We start from the raw sequence: 14511 nt of genomic DNA, 5'->3' as shown, positions 1-14511 counted from the left end.
TCTCAAGGTCACGCCAAGGGCATCTTCATCACTCATACCTGAATACTATGCAGATTTCCACGCTCTTTTGAAAGCATCCGCTATTCAGCATTTCCACTCACCTGGGGGCTAAAATGAATAATTTTATTGAAAGAAGAAGAAGAAGAAACATGTTCCATCTGGCTGGAACATGTTTTACTTTTTTTTTCTTAAATTTCAAGAAGGTTTAGAATGTTCCTCTGCAAATCTTCAACTCAGCCTGGCTTTGACGCTCATGATTTTCCCTCTCAAAAGAGGAGAAGATGGCTTCTCTCTGTAAAGCCTGTGAGGCTGTTAGAGCAGATAGAATCCTGGCGGTTCAAGAAGTTGAGATTTGTGAGGATCAAAGCCAGCCTAGGCAGGGAAAAAAAATCTAGGAAACCCATTTCCAACAAAGCACCAAAACTCCAGAAATAGAGCTGTGGCTCCAAGTGGTAGAGACTCCAGCCCCAGTACAAAAGCTCAGGGACAGCTCCCTGAGTTCAAGTCCTAGGACCAGCACCAAAAAGAAGAAAGAAGTAGGGGGAGGAAGACGAGGAGGATGAGGAGAAAAAGAAAGGGTAGGGATGGGAGGGAAAGGATGATATTGCCCAGGATATAATGGACTCCAAAACTGGCAGGTTAAATGGCAACCCTTTTGTACAACTACTTAACTAAAAATAAAGAAGAAGAAGAAAAAACCATTGGAAATATTATTCATAAAGCACTGAGCCAAGAGCCTGGAAAGCCAGAGACAGAACTCCATCTCCAAAGGGATTATTTCCCAACCATATGGATAAGTCAAAGCAAATTAATTAAATTAAACAGAACTTGAATCCCTTCCAGTTTCCCTTGTTTGGGTGGTAGTAACAAATGTTCACACTGTTGTTTTTTTTTTAGAGTCTTAAATTTTTTTTTTTTTTGCAACTACCTTCTTCTCTCTAAATAATAACCTTTCAGAGTAACTCAGGTGGATTTAGTTGGGATATGGGGAGAAAGCAGGTTTTCTGTGTGTTTATCTTCTCTGATTTCTTCATTTTATGATTTAAAAGATGCAGGTCACAACTCCAGGGAGGTAAATGACACTGAAGAAGAAAGTCATCCCGTACGTCTTTAGATCTAGCCAAATGCTTTCCATTGCTCTGTCAAGTGGAAGCCAATTTTTAAACCGCTCAGAATCTGTGGTGCCTAGAAGGGCCTATTCATTTTTATTTTTGGTGCCAATATCAGAATTTGAACTCTGGGCCTGGGCGCTGTCCCTGCGCTCTTCAGCTCAAGACGAGCACTCTACCGCTTGAGCCACAGCGCCACTTCTGGTTTTCTGGTGGTTCATTGGAGAGAAGAGTCTCCTGGACTTTCCTTGCCCAGGCTGGCTTTGAACCGTGATCCTCCGCTCTCAGCTTCCTGAGTAGCTAGGATGACAGGCGTGAGCCATGGGCACCTGGCTCAGGAAGGTCTATTCTTATTGGTCTCAGCAAGGGAAATCTCCTGTCAATCATGACTGAGCTCTAGTGATACCAGGATCACCTGACTAGGGCCCTTATTTGTGCATGAAGAACCGTATGTCACAGAGGCCATGTTGGCTGTGTTATCTTAAATAGAGACCCATGGCTATGATTTAACTGTAAGATATTAATGTAAAGGCTAGTTGAAAAGAAAACACTGGAGCTGGGCAGGTGGCTCAGTGGTAGAGCGCTTGCCTTGCATGCATGAGGCCCTGGGTTCGATTCCTCAGCACCACATAAGTAGAAAAAGCCAGAAGTGGGGCTGTGGTTCAAGTGGTAAGAGCACCAGCCTTGAGCAAAAAGTTCAGGGACAGCGCCCAAGCCCTGAGTTCAAACCCCAGAACCAAAGATTGAGATGTTCCGTTCACCACCACTAACCTTCCCTAGTTTCTCACCTTCCTGTAAAATCTTGTGAAAATATGAAAACCTAAAACTCTCTTCTTATTCTAATTTTCAGGGCTTGAACTCAGGTCATTGTTCCTGAGCTTCTTTGGCTCAAGGCTAGCGCTCTACCATGTGAGCCACAGCGCCACTTCTGGCTTTTTCTGTGTCTGTGTTGCTGAGGAATCAAACCCAGGGTTTCATGCATGCTAGGCAAGCGCTCTACCCCTGAGCCACCTTCCCAACCCCCTTATTCTAAGTTTCTAAATAGGATCCTTAGGCCACCGCCACATTTACAGACTACAGCGTTTTCTGCTTTGTATTTCATGACCTTGGCCAGGTTTTTCTAGAAATGTCTCCTTCCTACCCTCAAGAGGGTGGCATGTCTTCTGCTATTTCTACCAAGGAGATTTGAAGTCAGAGAGACACAGGCTCCTGGTGGTGGAGGTGATAATACCATCAGGGAAAAATAGGGAATGATATCAGGAAAAGGGTAGATTCTGTTCATCACCAAGAGGGACGTTGGAATTCCTTCTAAAACTCTTCTCCTCTCAGCTTGGAGGTGAGCAAATGAAGCTTGAAAAGAAACAGAATTTGAGGATCTTGGGTTGGTGGTGGTTCCAAGTCACCGTTCAATCATGCGATTCAGGACAGAAAATGAAGATAACGTTGCCATGGAAACCCTGTAGCACCTGAAATAGCACCTCTGACTCACACGTTTGTATCTTCAAGAAACAGACAGAAACTGACACTTGTATGTGTACGTGTGTGCGTGTGTGTGCCAGTCCTGGGGATTGAACTCAGGGCCTGCGTTCTGTCTGAGCTTTTGTGCTCAAGGCTAGCTGTTTTATCACTTGAGCCACCGCTCCACTTCTGGCTTGCTGGTGATTAATTAGAGAAAAGAGTCTCGCAGACTTTCCTGCCCACACTGGCTTCAAACCACAATCCTCAGATCTCCATCTCCTGAGTAGCTAGGATGATAGTTTTGTTCACTATCCCAGGTAAACAGGACTTTCCTGATACACAGGGAGAGATCGATGAAACACATTGATCTCTTTTTTTTTTTTAAAGGAATCTCCCATAGTCTAGATGCAAAATTATTGTACCTTCAATTTTATTACACTTGGGGAATGTAGTTTCTCTTCCACAGTTATTTCTGTTTTCTGGTGTGGCAGAGCTGATTCCTAAATTCAGTATTTGCTCCTTGCATATACAGTTGGCAGAAGAATTAAGGTTTGTGTTTCAATATAGGAGAGATCAATTTGATCTACACAAACCGCCCAGAACAAACACATCAGGAAGGAACCGAATTTCAGTTCAGAAATCTGGTGCTGCTCTTGGGTTCAGTGTTGGCCAGTGACTTTCCACATCTTCCTCCATCAGTGACTTCTCATACCTGAACCACAGAGGGAGAAGAAGGTATCCTTCTATTGAGAGTCTAGGTGTGTGTGTGTGTGTGTGTGTGTGTGTGTGTGTGTGTGTGTGTGTGTGTGTGTGTGTGTGTGTGTGTGTGTGTGTTGTGTGTATGTGTGTGTGTTGAACTCAGGGCCTAAGCACTGTCCCTGAGATTCTTTTGCTCAAGGCTAGCACTCTACCTCTTGAGCCACAGCACCACTTCCGGCTTTTTCTGTGTATGTGGTACTGAGAAATTGAACCCGGGGCTTCATACATGCTAGGCCAGCACTCTATCACTGGGCCACGTTCCCAGCCCTGTGTTTTGTTTTTGGTGTTTGGTTCTTGTGTCCAGCATGGAGCTTGAACTCAGGACCTGGTCACTGTCCCTAAGCTTTTTTGCTCAAGGCTAATGCTCTACCCACTTGAGCCACAGCGCCACTTCTGGTCCTTGGGACTTTCATTGGAGATAAAGAGTCTTATGGACTTTTCTACCCAGGCTGGCTTCGAACTGCAATCCTCAGATCTCAGCTTCCTGAGTAACTGGGATTACAGGTGTGAGCTACTGGTGCCCAGTAGAAAAGTGTTTCTTCTGCCATTCTTCATAGATTCTCTTCCATGAGAGTCCAAATGGAGCTCCTGGCTGGTGTGGGGATACACAGATCCTTCCCTCACAGGGCACCTTGGCAGAGTTGCCCCAGCTCCAAGACCCCATAGATCAAAGTCTTTTTCTTTCTTGGTTGTGGGGCTTGAACTCTGGGCCTGGGCGCTGTCCCTCAGCTCTTCAGTTCAAGGCAAGTGCTCTACCACTGGAGCCACAGCGCCACTTCCAGTTTTCTAGTGGTTCATTGTAGATCAGAGTCTCACAGATTTTCCTGCTGGGGCTGACTTTGAACCATGATCCTTAGGATCTCAGCCTCCTAAGTAGTTAGTCTTTATTATAACCACATCACATTCCAGACTTTTCTCTCAGTCTCTCCATAACTCTCTCCCTCCCTCTGGAGAGCCATTATTTCTGCTCACAAATCATCTAAGAAATCATCTTCCTTGTGTCTGGGCACTGGTGGCTGACACCTGTAATCACAGCTACTCAGAAGGATGCAATCTGAAAATTGCAGTTCTAAGCCAGTCTGGGCAGGAAAGTCTACACAATTCATGTTTTCAGTTAACTACCAAAGAAGCCGGAAATGGAGCTGTGGCACAAGTGGTAGAGCCCTAGCAAAAACAAAAAGCTGAGGCACAGCGCTTGGGCCTTGAGTTCAAGCCCCAGGACGGGCACAAAAGAAAAATTAGAGAAAAAGCTCCCTTCCCCGACTCCCCCAACACACACATACCAAGATATATTATTTCCATAGCAAGTTAAGAGACTTTCATGTGAAAAAAGTGACTTTGTCTTTATTAGGAGGCTAGTAGAAAAATGGGTGCTCTACTCCAGTCTTGAGCAGGAACTAATTTCTGCCAGTCACCAAGTTTTATGTCTCTGCACCATTTTGCAAATGTCATCACAATGGATTGCAAGTTCGGTGGAAAGAAAATGACCCAGGCTACCCTGAAGAATTAGAATGTATAATGATAATAATCATAAAACAGCCCAGTGAAAAGGAAAGTCATAAAAAGTTTATTAACGTTCCAAGGACACACAGAACTCAAGATGCACAAAGGACTCACAGCAGACAGAAAGAAAAGAATATATTAGCTCCTCACATCTGGACTGCATCCCTTCTGTTCATTTTTTTTTTTAATCAACAGGAATTTGACTTTTGGAGCAAGAGAGAAAAAAAAGATAAGGCTCAAAAATCAAGATGTAGAAAGTGGATGTGTGGCTCAAGTGGTAGAGCACCAGTTGTGGGCAAAAAAAAAAAAAAAACTAAACTAAACTAAAAACCTGAGGATACAAAGCCCCAGCCCCAGGGCCAACACAAAAAAATAAAAATTAAAAGACCCAATTTTTGATTAAAAAAAATCAGGCTTTCATCTTTTCACTTGAAGAGCGCTAAGTATTTCATACACATTCAGCCCCGATCGGTTATCGTTTCTACATACAAACCTATGATCACCAAAACTTAAAACGTTAGGATGTTGCCAAGCATGGTGACTCGCGCCTGTAATCCAAGATACTCAGGAGGCTGAGATCTGAGGATCGTGGTTCAGAGCATGCCCAGGGGCCAAGAAGAGTCCAATTTACCACCAAAAAAAAAACCCCTAAAAGTGGAGCTATGGTTCAAGTAGTAGTAGCGTGCTGACCTTGAACACAAAAGCTCAGGGACTTCCCGAGGACCATGTCTCCTCATGGAGTTCAGCGGTTGTGTGCCATGAGGCTTATTGCTTTGCAGACAGCCAGGCCTGGCTCTGGCCCAAGCCAAGGCCTCAGGGCAGGGACCAGGCATCCTCAGGGAGATGCTGCAGAGATGGCGTGGAGAGGGAGGGAGATGCGCAGGGAATGTAGGGCCCAAATCCTCGGTGGATGCCGGGGCAGGGGACAGGCCCTTCTTTCAAGGGCCATGGTTCCCCAGCTCTGCCTGCCCACTGAGATTCCGGAGAGAGCCTGGGAGAAAAATTCACGCCAGGCCACAAGGGGCTCACATCTGTCTGTCACCTTTGCTATTCAGGAGGCTGAGATCTGAGGATCGCAGTTCAAAGCCAGCCCAGGTTGGAAAGTCTATAGACTCTAATCTCTAATAAACCACCAGGAAACCGGAAGTGGCATTGTGGCTCAAAGTGATAGAGCTCTATCCTTGAACACAAAAGGTCAGAGACAGTGCTCAGGCCCTGAGTTCAAACCTCAGGACTCACTCTCCCTCTCTCTCTCTCTCTCTCTCTCTCTCACACACACACACACACATGCACTGTAACTTCTAAAATTCTAGATCCCTTTTTCTACAGTGAGAGAGGAGGTTGTGAATATCTGAGTCATGTCTTTTATTCAGATATACATTTACAAAATCCCAGGCCATTACTCGCACAAGAACACTCAACACCTCACACATCAGCCCAACTCCAGTCTTCTAGGTGCTGGGTCAGGGTACTTGCAGATAAACTCAGGTCCGTAGAGATTTCCAGGAAATGCCATCTTCCGCCATTCTCCATTGTGTCTAGAAAAATGGGTTCACTGGTCAAAATAATTCGACAGAGTAAAAGCATTCTTCTGAAGAAATCAAGCATGAGGGCTGGGAAGGCGGCTCAGTGGTAGAGGGCTTGCCTTGCATGCATGAGGCCCTGGGTTCCATTTCTCAGTACGACATAAACAGAAAAAACTGGAAGTGGTGCTGGGGCTCAAGTGGTAGAGTGCTAGCCTTGAGCCAAAGAAGCTCAGGGACAGTGCCCAGGCCCTGAGTTCAAGCCCCAGAACCACCTCTCCGCCCCCCCTCACCCCCCCCCAAAAAAGAACCAGACAAACCAACAACACGTATCTTTTACAAGTCTCTGTATAGGGGGGGTGGGAGTTGCTCACCTCGTCGGTGGCTGGAGCCTGGGAGGCCGAGGCCCAGACCTCGTGCTCAGAGAAGAAGGTGGGTGAGAGTCCCCTCAAGCCTGATTTCTCTTCCCTTGATGTCATTGCAGCTGCAGCCAGATGTTTCGGTGGCCTGCTCCCGGATGACGAATTCCAGATGTCACAGAGAAATGTCACAGCCGGACACCATGAACTCCAAGTTTGTGGCACAAGTGAGCAGAAATGCCAAGACTTGAGCGTGGGGCGGGAGGGTGGCAGTGGACGTTTTTAAAAGCTAGAGAGAGCAGCCAGGCCCTGAGTTCAAGCCGCAGGAGCCGCGCAGAGTTCGAAGTCAGAGGAGAAGAATCTGCCCTCCCGATTTTTAAGGATTCGGTTTTCTTCCTCCGTACCAAAAAAGCAAACCAAAGAGCAGGCAGGTCCCCCAATTCCACACCGCGAGCTTCCACGACCTTCTGGATGGCAACCCAGAAGGCAAGCAGAGTAGACATTGGCTTGCAAACTTCCTGTGCTAGAATGTTCTAGAACATTCTGCTATGTGCTTCCTGCTGTGGAGGGGGGGGGGGAGGTCCATGGGGGGTCCACCCCTGGACAGGAGCTCCCACGGGGAAAGACTGCCTTCAGCTCTCCTTTCACAACCAGTGCTGAGGACGACTTGAAGCCAGTGTTCTGAGCCTGGCTTTGAAGGGGGCGCTTTTATTCCTGAGAGAGGCTCAATCTCATTTCCTGGCTGGTTTTTGTTGAGTCAAATTTCCTCTCTAGAGGCCAAGCTGGAGGAGGGGTGAGTGTAGGGAATCTTGCTTTCCCAGGATGCAAGTTGGTCAATGCCAAGAGACGCCTTTGTAGTCATTTTAAGTCTCCAGTACATTTTCAGGTCTTGGACCGTCCATCTGTCCATCCAGGTCCAGTGGTCCCAGAAGGTTGGGCCTAAGTTCTCACTCAAACCAAGCTTACGGGTTCTGAAGCTCCTTTTTGGTTCTGTTTTTCCTTTTTAATCTAACAGCTAAGGTTGCCTCCGTGAAAGAGTGAAAAGTGTGCACCCCCAAAATCTACCCGAGACCCCCGGGGGGATCACGGTTCAATGCCAGCCTGCACAGGAAAAAGTCTGTGAGGTTCTTTCTCTCCAATGAACCAGCAAAAAAAGCCACGGGGCTGTGGCTCAAGTGGGCAAGGCGCACCAGCCTGGAGCGTAAGATTCCAAGGGCAGTATTATACCCAGGCCCTGGAGTTCAAGCCCCAGGACCGGCAAAAGAAAAAAAAAAATAGGCTGCGTGTGAAAATCTAGTGTTAACACACACAGCCCACACTCAGCGCTACCTTCTGTTAGTCCTCGGGTAATTGCTAGGTGCCAATGTGGAGTCATATTTAGGAAAATAGAAGTTATAGCTCTTGACACTAGCCTAGTGCATCAACCCTGGGATTGCTTTCATTCACACACACCCCCTTTTTTTACAGATTAAAAAGACAGCCCCACACTGCCCGTGACAAACTGGCTTTGGGAATCCCTGGAGGAGACTAGAACTCATGGCTGTCCATGTGCATACATACAACGTCAGTAAGGAAACTACCAAGTTCACTCTGGGGGAACTTAGTGGAATATGCAAGACCCAGGCAAATCTCTCCTACCCCCCCACCCTCACCCCAGGATGGCTTTCCACTAGCCCAGCTGGGGGGGGGGGGGCTGCGGGCCAGGCTGGCGCCTGGATGCAATGGTGGTAGAGTATTACTCACTGGAGAACAGGGATGCTAAGCTATCTTATGAAGGAAAAGCAGAGCACAGTCATAAGCTACGTAGCAAAGCAGGCTGTGCAAACCTCCGTCAGTGAGTACCCTTGGTGCAAAGCTGTTCGTAACTAGTAAGAGGGGGCACGCACACACACACACACACACGCACACACACACACACACACACACACACACACACACACACACACACACGCGTGTGCTACGTGTAGCAATTCTTCTGTGTGATTCAAGTCCCTCCAACTGACTGAACTGTGTAAGAAAACAGAGGACTTTGACAGGCTGGGGGGAGGCGGGGGGTCAGCCTCCTCCTCCAGGGTGGGGGTTCCGGGGTGACTCCCAGGTGGGGATCCCGGGGTGGCTCCCAGGTGGGGTTCTGGGGTGGCTCCCAGGTGGGGTTCCGGGCTGACTCCCAGGTGGGGTTCTGGGGTGACTCCCAGGTGGGGTCCCGGGGTGGCTCCCAGGTGGGGTCCCGGGGTGGCTCCCAGGTGGGGATCCCAGGGTGGCTCCCAGGTGGGGGATCCCGGGGTGGCTCCCAGGTGGGGTCCCGGGGTGACTCCCAGGTGGGGTCCCGGGGTGGCTCCCAGGTGGGGGATCCCGGGGTGGCTCCCAGGTGGGGTTCTGGGGTGACTCCCAGGTGGGGATCCCGGGGTGGCTCCCAGGTGGGGTTCTGGGGTGGCTCCCAGGTGGGGTTCCGGGCTGACTCCCAGGTGGGGTTCTGGGGTGGCTCCCAGGTGGGGTCCCGGGGTGGCTCCCAGGTGGGGTTCCAGGGTGGCTCCCAGGTGGGGGATCCCGGGGTGGCTCCCAGGTGGGGTCCCGGGGTGACTCCCAGGTGGGGTTCCGGGGTGGCTCCCAGGTGGGGTCCCGGGGTGACTCCCAGGTGGGGATCCCAGGGTGACTCCCAGGTGGGGTTCTGGGGTGACTCCCAGGTGGGGATCCCAGGGTGACTCCCAGGTGGGATCCCGGGGTGACTCCCAGGTGGGGATCCCAGGGTGACTCCCAGGTGGGGATCCCGGGGTGGCTCCCAGGTGGGGTTCTGGGGTGACTCCCAGGTGGGGGATCCCGGGGTGACTCCCAGGTGGGGTTCCGGGGTGACTCCCAGGTGGGGTTCTGGGGTGACTCCCAGGTGGGGTTCTGGGGTGACTCCCAGGTGGGGTTCCGGGGTGACTCCCAGGTGGGGTTCCGGGGTGACTCCCAGGTGGGGTTCTGGGGTGACTCCCAGGTGGGATCCCGGGGTGACTCCCAGGTGGGGGATCCCGGGGCTGACTCTAGCCGAAGCCGTGCCTCACACCCCAGATTGCACAACACGTCTAAACGCGCAAAGTGCCACCAGAGCCTTTCCGTAAGGGAGGAGCGTTCGTTTTTGTGGTTGTTTTTTTTCTATACAAGCTCCCAGGTGCCTGAAAAGACTTGCCTTAAAAACACACAGAAGCAGCTGCCTGTCCAAAGCACTCCCGCGTGCAAAGCAAAGCGGGAACCCACGTCCCGGGCTGCACGATCGCTCCACGAGCGCCCCGCGCCCCGCCGTGCAGGCCACGGCGGCCGCCTGCGGGCTGCGCCTGCGCCGTGCACGCGCCTCGCCCCGGGCTGCGCCTGCGCCGTGCACGCGCCTCGCCCCGGGCTGCGCCTGCGCCGTGCACGCGCCTCGCCCCGGGCTGCGCCTGCGCCGTGCACGCGCTCAGCCCTGGGATGCACCGGAGCAGTGCCGACGTGTGGCCCCGGGCTGCGCCTGCGCGGTGCTCGCACCTAGCCCTGGGCTGCGCCTGCGCGGTGCACACGCCTAGCCCCAGGCTGCGCCTGCGCAGTGCACACACTTAGCCCTGGGATGCACCTGGCAGTTGCATACACTTAGCACTGGAGTGCACATGCGTAATGCGAGCATTCAGCCCCGGGCTGCACATGCGCGGTGCACGCACTTGGGATGCACCTGGCAATTGCAAACACTTAGCACTGGAGTGCACATGGCGTAATGCGAGCATTCAGCCCCGGGCTGCGCGTGCGTGCTTGGTGCACACACTTGGCCCTGGGATGCACCTGGCAATTGCATACACGTAGCACTGGCATGCACATGTGCAGTGCATGCGTCTAGCCCTGGGCTGCGCGTGCGCGGTGCATACACCTGGCAGGCCGCAACCCTTGCTGCAAAATTACTGAGTCCAGGGAGATCTGGGGCGGGGCGGGGAGGAAAGGGGTGCAGGGCCAAAATGCCGCCTGTGCCTGACTACCTCCACTTCAAATCTCGGGTCCCCCACCCCCACCCCCAGATCACTGCACTGCACCCATCTATCGGCTTGTCTGGGAAATGTCAAGTCTGTGTGTTACGGCACCTTGTGGGTGTTCTTTTGAGACGCCCTCCGTGAGCACCGAGCATCTGGATTGTTCTATGTTTTTCCCCGTGTATTTGATATTGGCCTGCCTTTGTCTGTGGACATGAGCCTTCCTGCCTCTATCCGCCCTCTGAACCCACCTTCAATGGCTTCAGACACTCCCTGATACTCTTGACCTAGCAGCTGAGTGGGGGGGGGTGCATTTCAAACGCCACATCTACACCCCCCCACTTTATAACGAGACATCCTTAGGCAAGTCTTTGCACATCTCTGTACAATATGGCGTTCTGAATTGAAGCCAACAGCGCCTACCTTACCAGGCTGCCCGGGGTGGGGCCTTGAATGAGCTATGGTGGATAAATGTACTATCAGAGAGAACTGTCCCCAGACGCAGGGCGCTGAGTTTTAAATAGGGATTGGATTTCTTCTCTCGCTTCCTTCTTTCTCAAGCATTATCAAACAAGTTGGTGATATTCGGTGTCCTCTGGAGTTTGTTTTTTTAAAAAAAGAACCTAAACAAAAAGAGAGAACATTTCATGATTACTCAGTTTCCTAGTTTCTTTCTATATGACATCTAATGCCTGCTAGTTTTTTTTATTAATTTATTCTAGAGATACTGTAGAGAGGGGTTACAGTTACATGAGTAAGGTGTTGAGCATTGTTACTCCCTCCTTTGCTTTTCCTCTACCATCTCTTCTGGCCCCATCTCCCCAACTCCTCCCTCCCCCACCCCAAAGTTGTAAAGTTTGTTTTCAACATAGTGTCTGGTACATCTCATGGTTACAATGGGTCGACCTGTGTAGGAAAGGGAGGTTTGCGGAGAGGTGTGGCTCAAGTGGTAGAGCACCAACCTTGAACACCAAGAACAAAATGCTCCACTAACCAGCCACCAGTGGCTCACGCCTGGCAGCCTAGCTACTCAGGAGGCTGAGATCTGCAGATAACAGTTCAAAAGCCAGCCTGGGCAGGAAAAGTCCCTAAAATTCTATCTCCAATGAAACACCAAAAAGTCAGAACTGGAACTGTGGCTTAAACAGTAGCGTGCTAGCCTGGAGAAAACCAACCAACCAACCTCAGAACTAGTACTCACGCCCTCCTCCTGAGTTCCAGCCCTAGGACTGGCAAACAAAGCTAAGGGTATAAGGCCCTGAGTTCAAGCTCCAGTACTTGTGCACACACGTACATACGCACCACACACACATGCACACACGAACGGAAGGCAAAGGGGTTTTTGACATTCTCGTGTGTAAGGGAGGGCTTACCAACTATGGCTGGCACGGAAGCGTAAGTTCAAACTGTCCCCTTGTCTCCCATGACAAAGGTCCAATAACAATCATCCAAGAGCGATGACCCTTTTCTCTGAACCTCCCAAAGTGAGGTCTGGGGTCCCCACAGAGAAGCTGGCTAGCGTTCTTCTGGTCTATGCAGATAGAAACTGTGGCCAACTAGGAAAAGCACCTCCATTTATCTCAGGCCCTTGTGGGTTACCTGTCCCAGATACCTGGGCCTTTGGCAGCTAGTGTTTGGCAGTCAAGGGGCAGGGAGTCTCTTCCCAAGACACTATGGCCAGCTGTGGTCGGTTTGACTTTCTCCGCTACCTGGCCCTGCTGGTCTGGATGGTGGCATCCAGGATGCCCAACCAGTAGACATTTCACTTCAGGGAAAGCATCATCCTGACCCAGCTGCTTTCTTCTCTTCTTGTTTAGCAGCTAAGCAAAAGTGGGCGAGAACATTCTAGAATGAAGTCTTCATCAGGACTTGATAGTCCTCCTCCTCTTCCACCACCACCACCACCACCACCACCATGGAGAAAAGAAGTGGCGAGAGACAACCCAACTGCTCGCAGCGTGTAGGAGCCTGCTTATATACCCAGAGGGGAGGCAGGACCAGAGTGTCTGAGCCAATCACGACATCCCCCTCTTGGTTGCACCAATCGGAGCCATCCGTCGTGCAAGTGAAGGGTGGTGTTTGCACCTATCAGGAGGATTTGGGTGGGGCTGGCGTCCCGCCTCCCCTCTGGGCTGGCAGACAGTGACTGTTGTGGCAGTTGGTTGTCAGTTGATCTGAAGTTTTCGGTGCCAGCCGCTCACTGGGGTGGAACTTTCTGGACTGCCAGCTGAGCGAGCATGAGGCCCTAAGTTCAAACCCTGGTACCCAAGGGGTCAGGGGGGAGAAGAATGGATGAAAATGTAGATAATGAATGTATATAATAATAATAATAATAATAATAATAATAATAATAATAATAACAGGGAGGGGTACAAAGAGGTCACAATTCCATGAAGTCAGGTGATGAGCACAACACTTCTTGATCAAAGTCCCCCCTTCCATCATGCTCCCTCATTTTCCTCTTCCCATCCTTAACCTCAAAGGCTCCATTTTGTCTTACGCAGAAGGAAACCACGGCTCTACATTTTGGTTGGGGGTTGGCTGGTGAGGGTGGCTCACGCCTGTAATCCTGGCTCCTCGGGAGGAAGGAAGAGGAGGATCATAGGGTGAGGCCAGCCTAGTCAATTTGGAGACCCTGTCTCAGACGGGACTCAAACTGGAGTTGGTGGCATGTATCTATGAGTCCAGTGGGTCTGGAGGCAGAAGGTGGGAGGACTGTGGTTGGAGGTGAGTCTCTGCAAAAGCCCAAAGCTCTATCTAGAAAACTAAAGTCAAAAACCAGGTCTGCAGGGGCTGGGAAGGCGGCTCAGTGGTAGAGCGCTTGCCTTGCATGCATGAGGTCCTGGTTCGATTCCTCAGCACCACATAAGCAGGAAAAAAAGCCGGAAGTGGCGCTGTGGCTCAAGTGGTAGAGCGCTAGCCTTGAGCTGAAGAGCTGAGGGACAGCGCCCAGGCCCAGAGTTCAGGCCCCAGGCCCTATGACCAACCAAAAAAGAAAAAAAAGAAAGAAGGAAGGAAGGAGGGAGGGAAAGAGAAAGAGGGAAGGAGGGAACAGGAAGGAAAAGAAAGGGAAGGAAGGAAAGGAAAGAAGGAGGGAGAGAGGGAAGGAGGGGGAAGGAAGGAAGGAAAGAGAGAAAGGAAGAAAGGAAGAAAGAAAAGAAAGAAAGAAAGAAAGAAAGAAAGAAAGAAAGAAAGAAAGAAAGAAAGAAAGAAAGAAAGAAAGAAAGAGAAAAGAAAGGAGGAAGGGAGGGAGGGAAAGAAAAAAGGAAGGAAGAAAAAGAAAAGAAGGAAGGATAGAAGAGAGGAGAGAAGGAAAGAAAAAAGGAAGGAAGAAAAAGAAAAGAAGGAAGGATAGAAGAGAGGAGAGAAGGAAGGAAAGAAAGATGCGAGGGAGGAAAGAAAGAAGGTAAGAAAGAAGAAGGAAGGGAAAAAAAGGAAGAAAAGAAGAGAGGGAGGAAGGGAAGGAAGGAACAAAGGAAGCACTATCACTATAAATCCTTCTAAAGCACTTGACCAAAACAGACAGTGTAAGCCAAACAGCAAAACATCCTGGGCCCACCTAGATCATCAAAACTCAAAGAAACAGAAAAATCTACATAGACAGACAGACAGACACCAACTAGAGAAACTGACTTTCTCCTTTCCACATCTTCCCAATTAGGAAATGAGCCAGCTCAAGTGGTTTCCCTGGGCAAACTCTCTCCAATACAAAGAAGAGAACGCCACACACAGATCCTTCTGGAAACAGATCAGAGACAGAAAATGAGTATTGGCCAACACAAACCAGTAGGAGGTAGGTAGGTGGATTTCTCTAAGGTGGTTCTTCCCA

The 14511-nt window shown here is 50.3% G+C and overlaps 1 protein-coding gene across 1 annotated transcript; it reads right to left on the bottom strand.

Moving 5' to 3' along the window:
• Positions 1-6109: 6109 nt before the first annotated feature.
• On the bottom strand, positions 6110-10333 carry LOC138837614 (uncharacterized). Its single transcript, XM_070036552.1, has 3 exons — positions 10298-10333; positions 6727-9846; positions 6110-6367 (listed from the first exon to the last, which is right to left on the bottom strand). The coding sequence occupies exons 1-2, from the start codon at positions 10331-10333 to the stop codon at positions 8767-8769; spliced, it is 1116 nt and encodes a 371-aa protein (XP_069892653.1). The 3' UTR covers positions 6110-6367; positions 6727-8766.
• Positions 10334-14511: the final 4178 nt, after the last annotated feature.

This window comes from Dipodomys merriami, unplaced genomic scaffold, assembly GCF_024711535.1.
Source record: "Dipodomys merriami isolate MVZ:Mamm:240054 unplaced genomic scaffold, mDipMer1.0.p SCAF_271, whole genome shotgun sequence".
NCBI classification, from domain to species: domain Eukaryota; kingdom Metazoa; phylum Chordata; class Mammalia; order Rodentia; family Heteromyidae; genus Dipodomys; species Dipodomys merriami.
The sequence above is the reverse complement of the archived record's forward strand: the minus strand, read 5'-3'. Positions and strand labels throughout refer to the sequence as shown.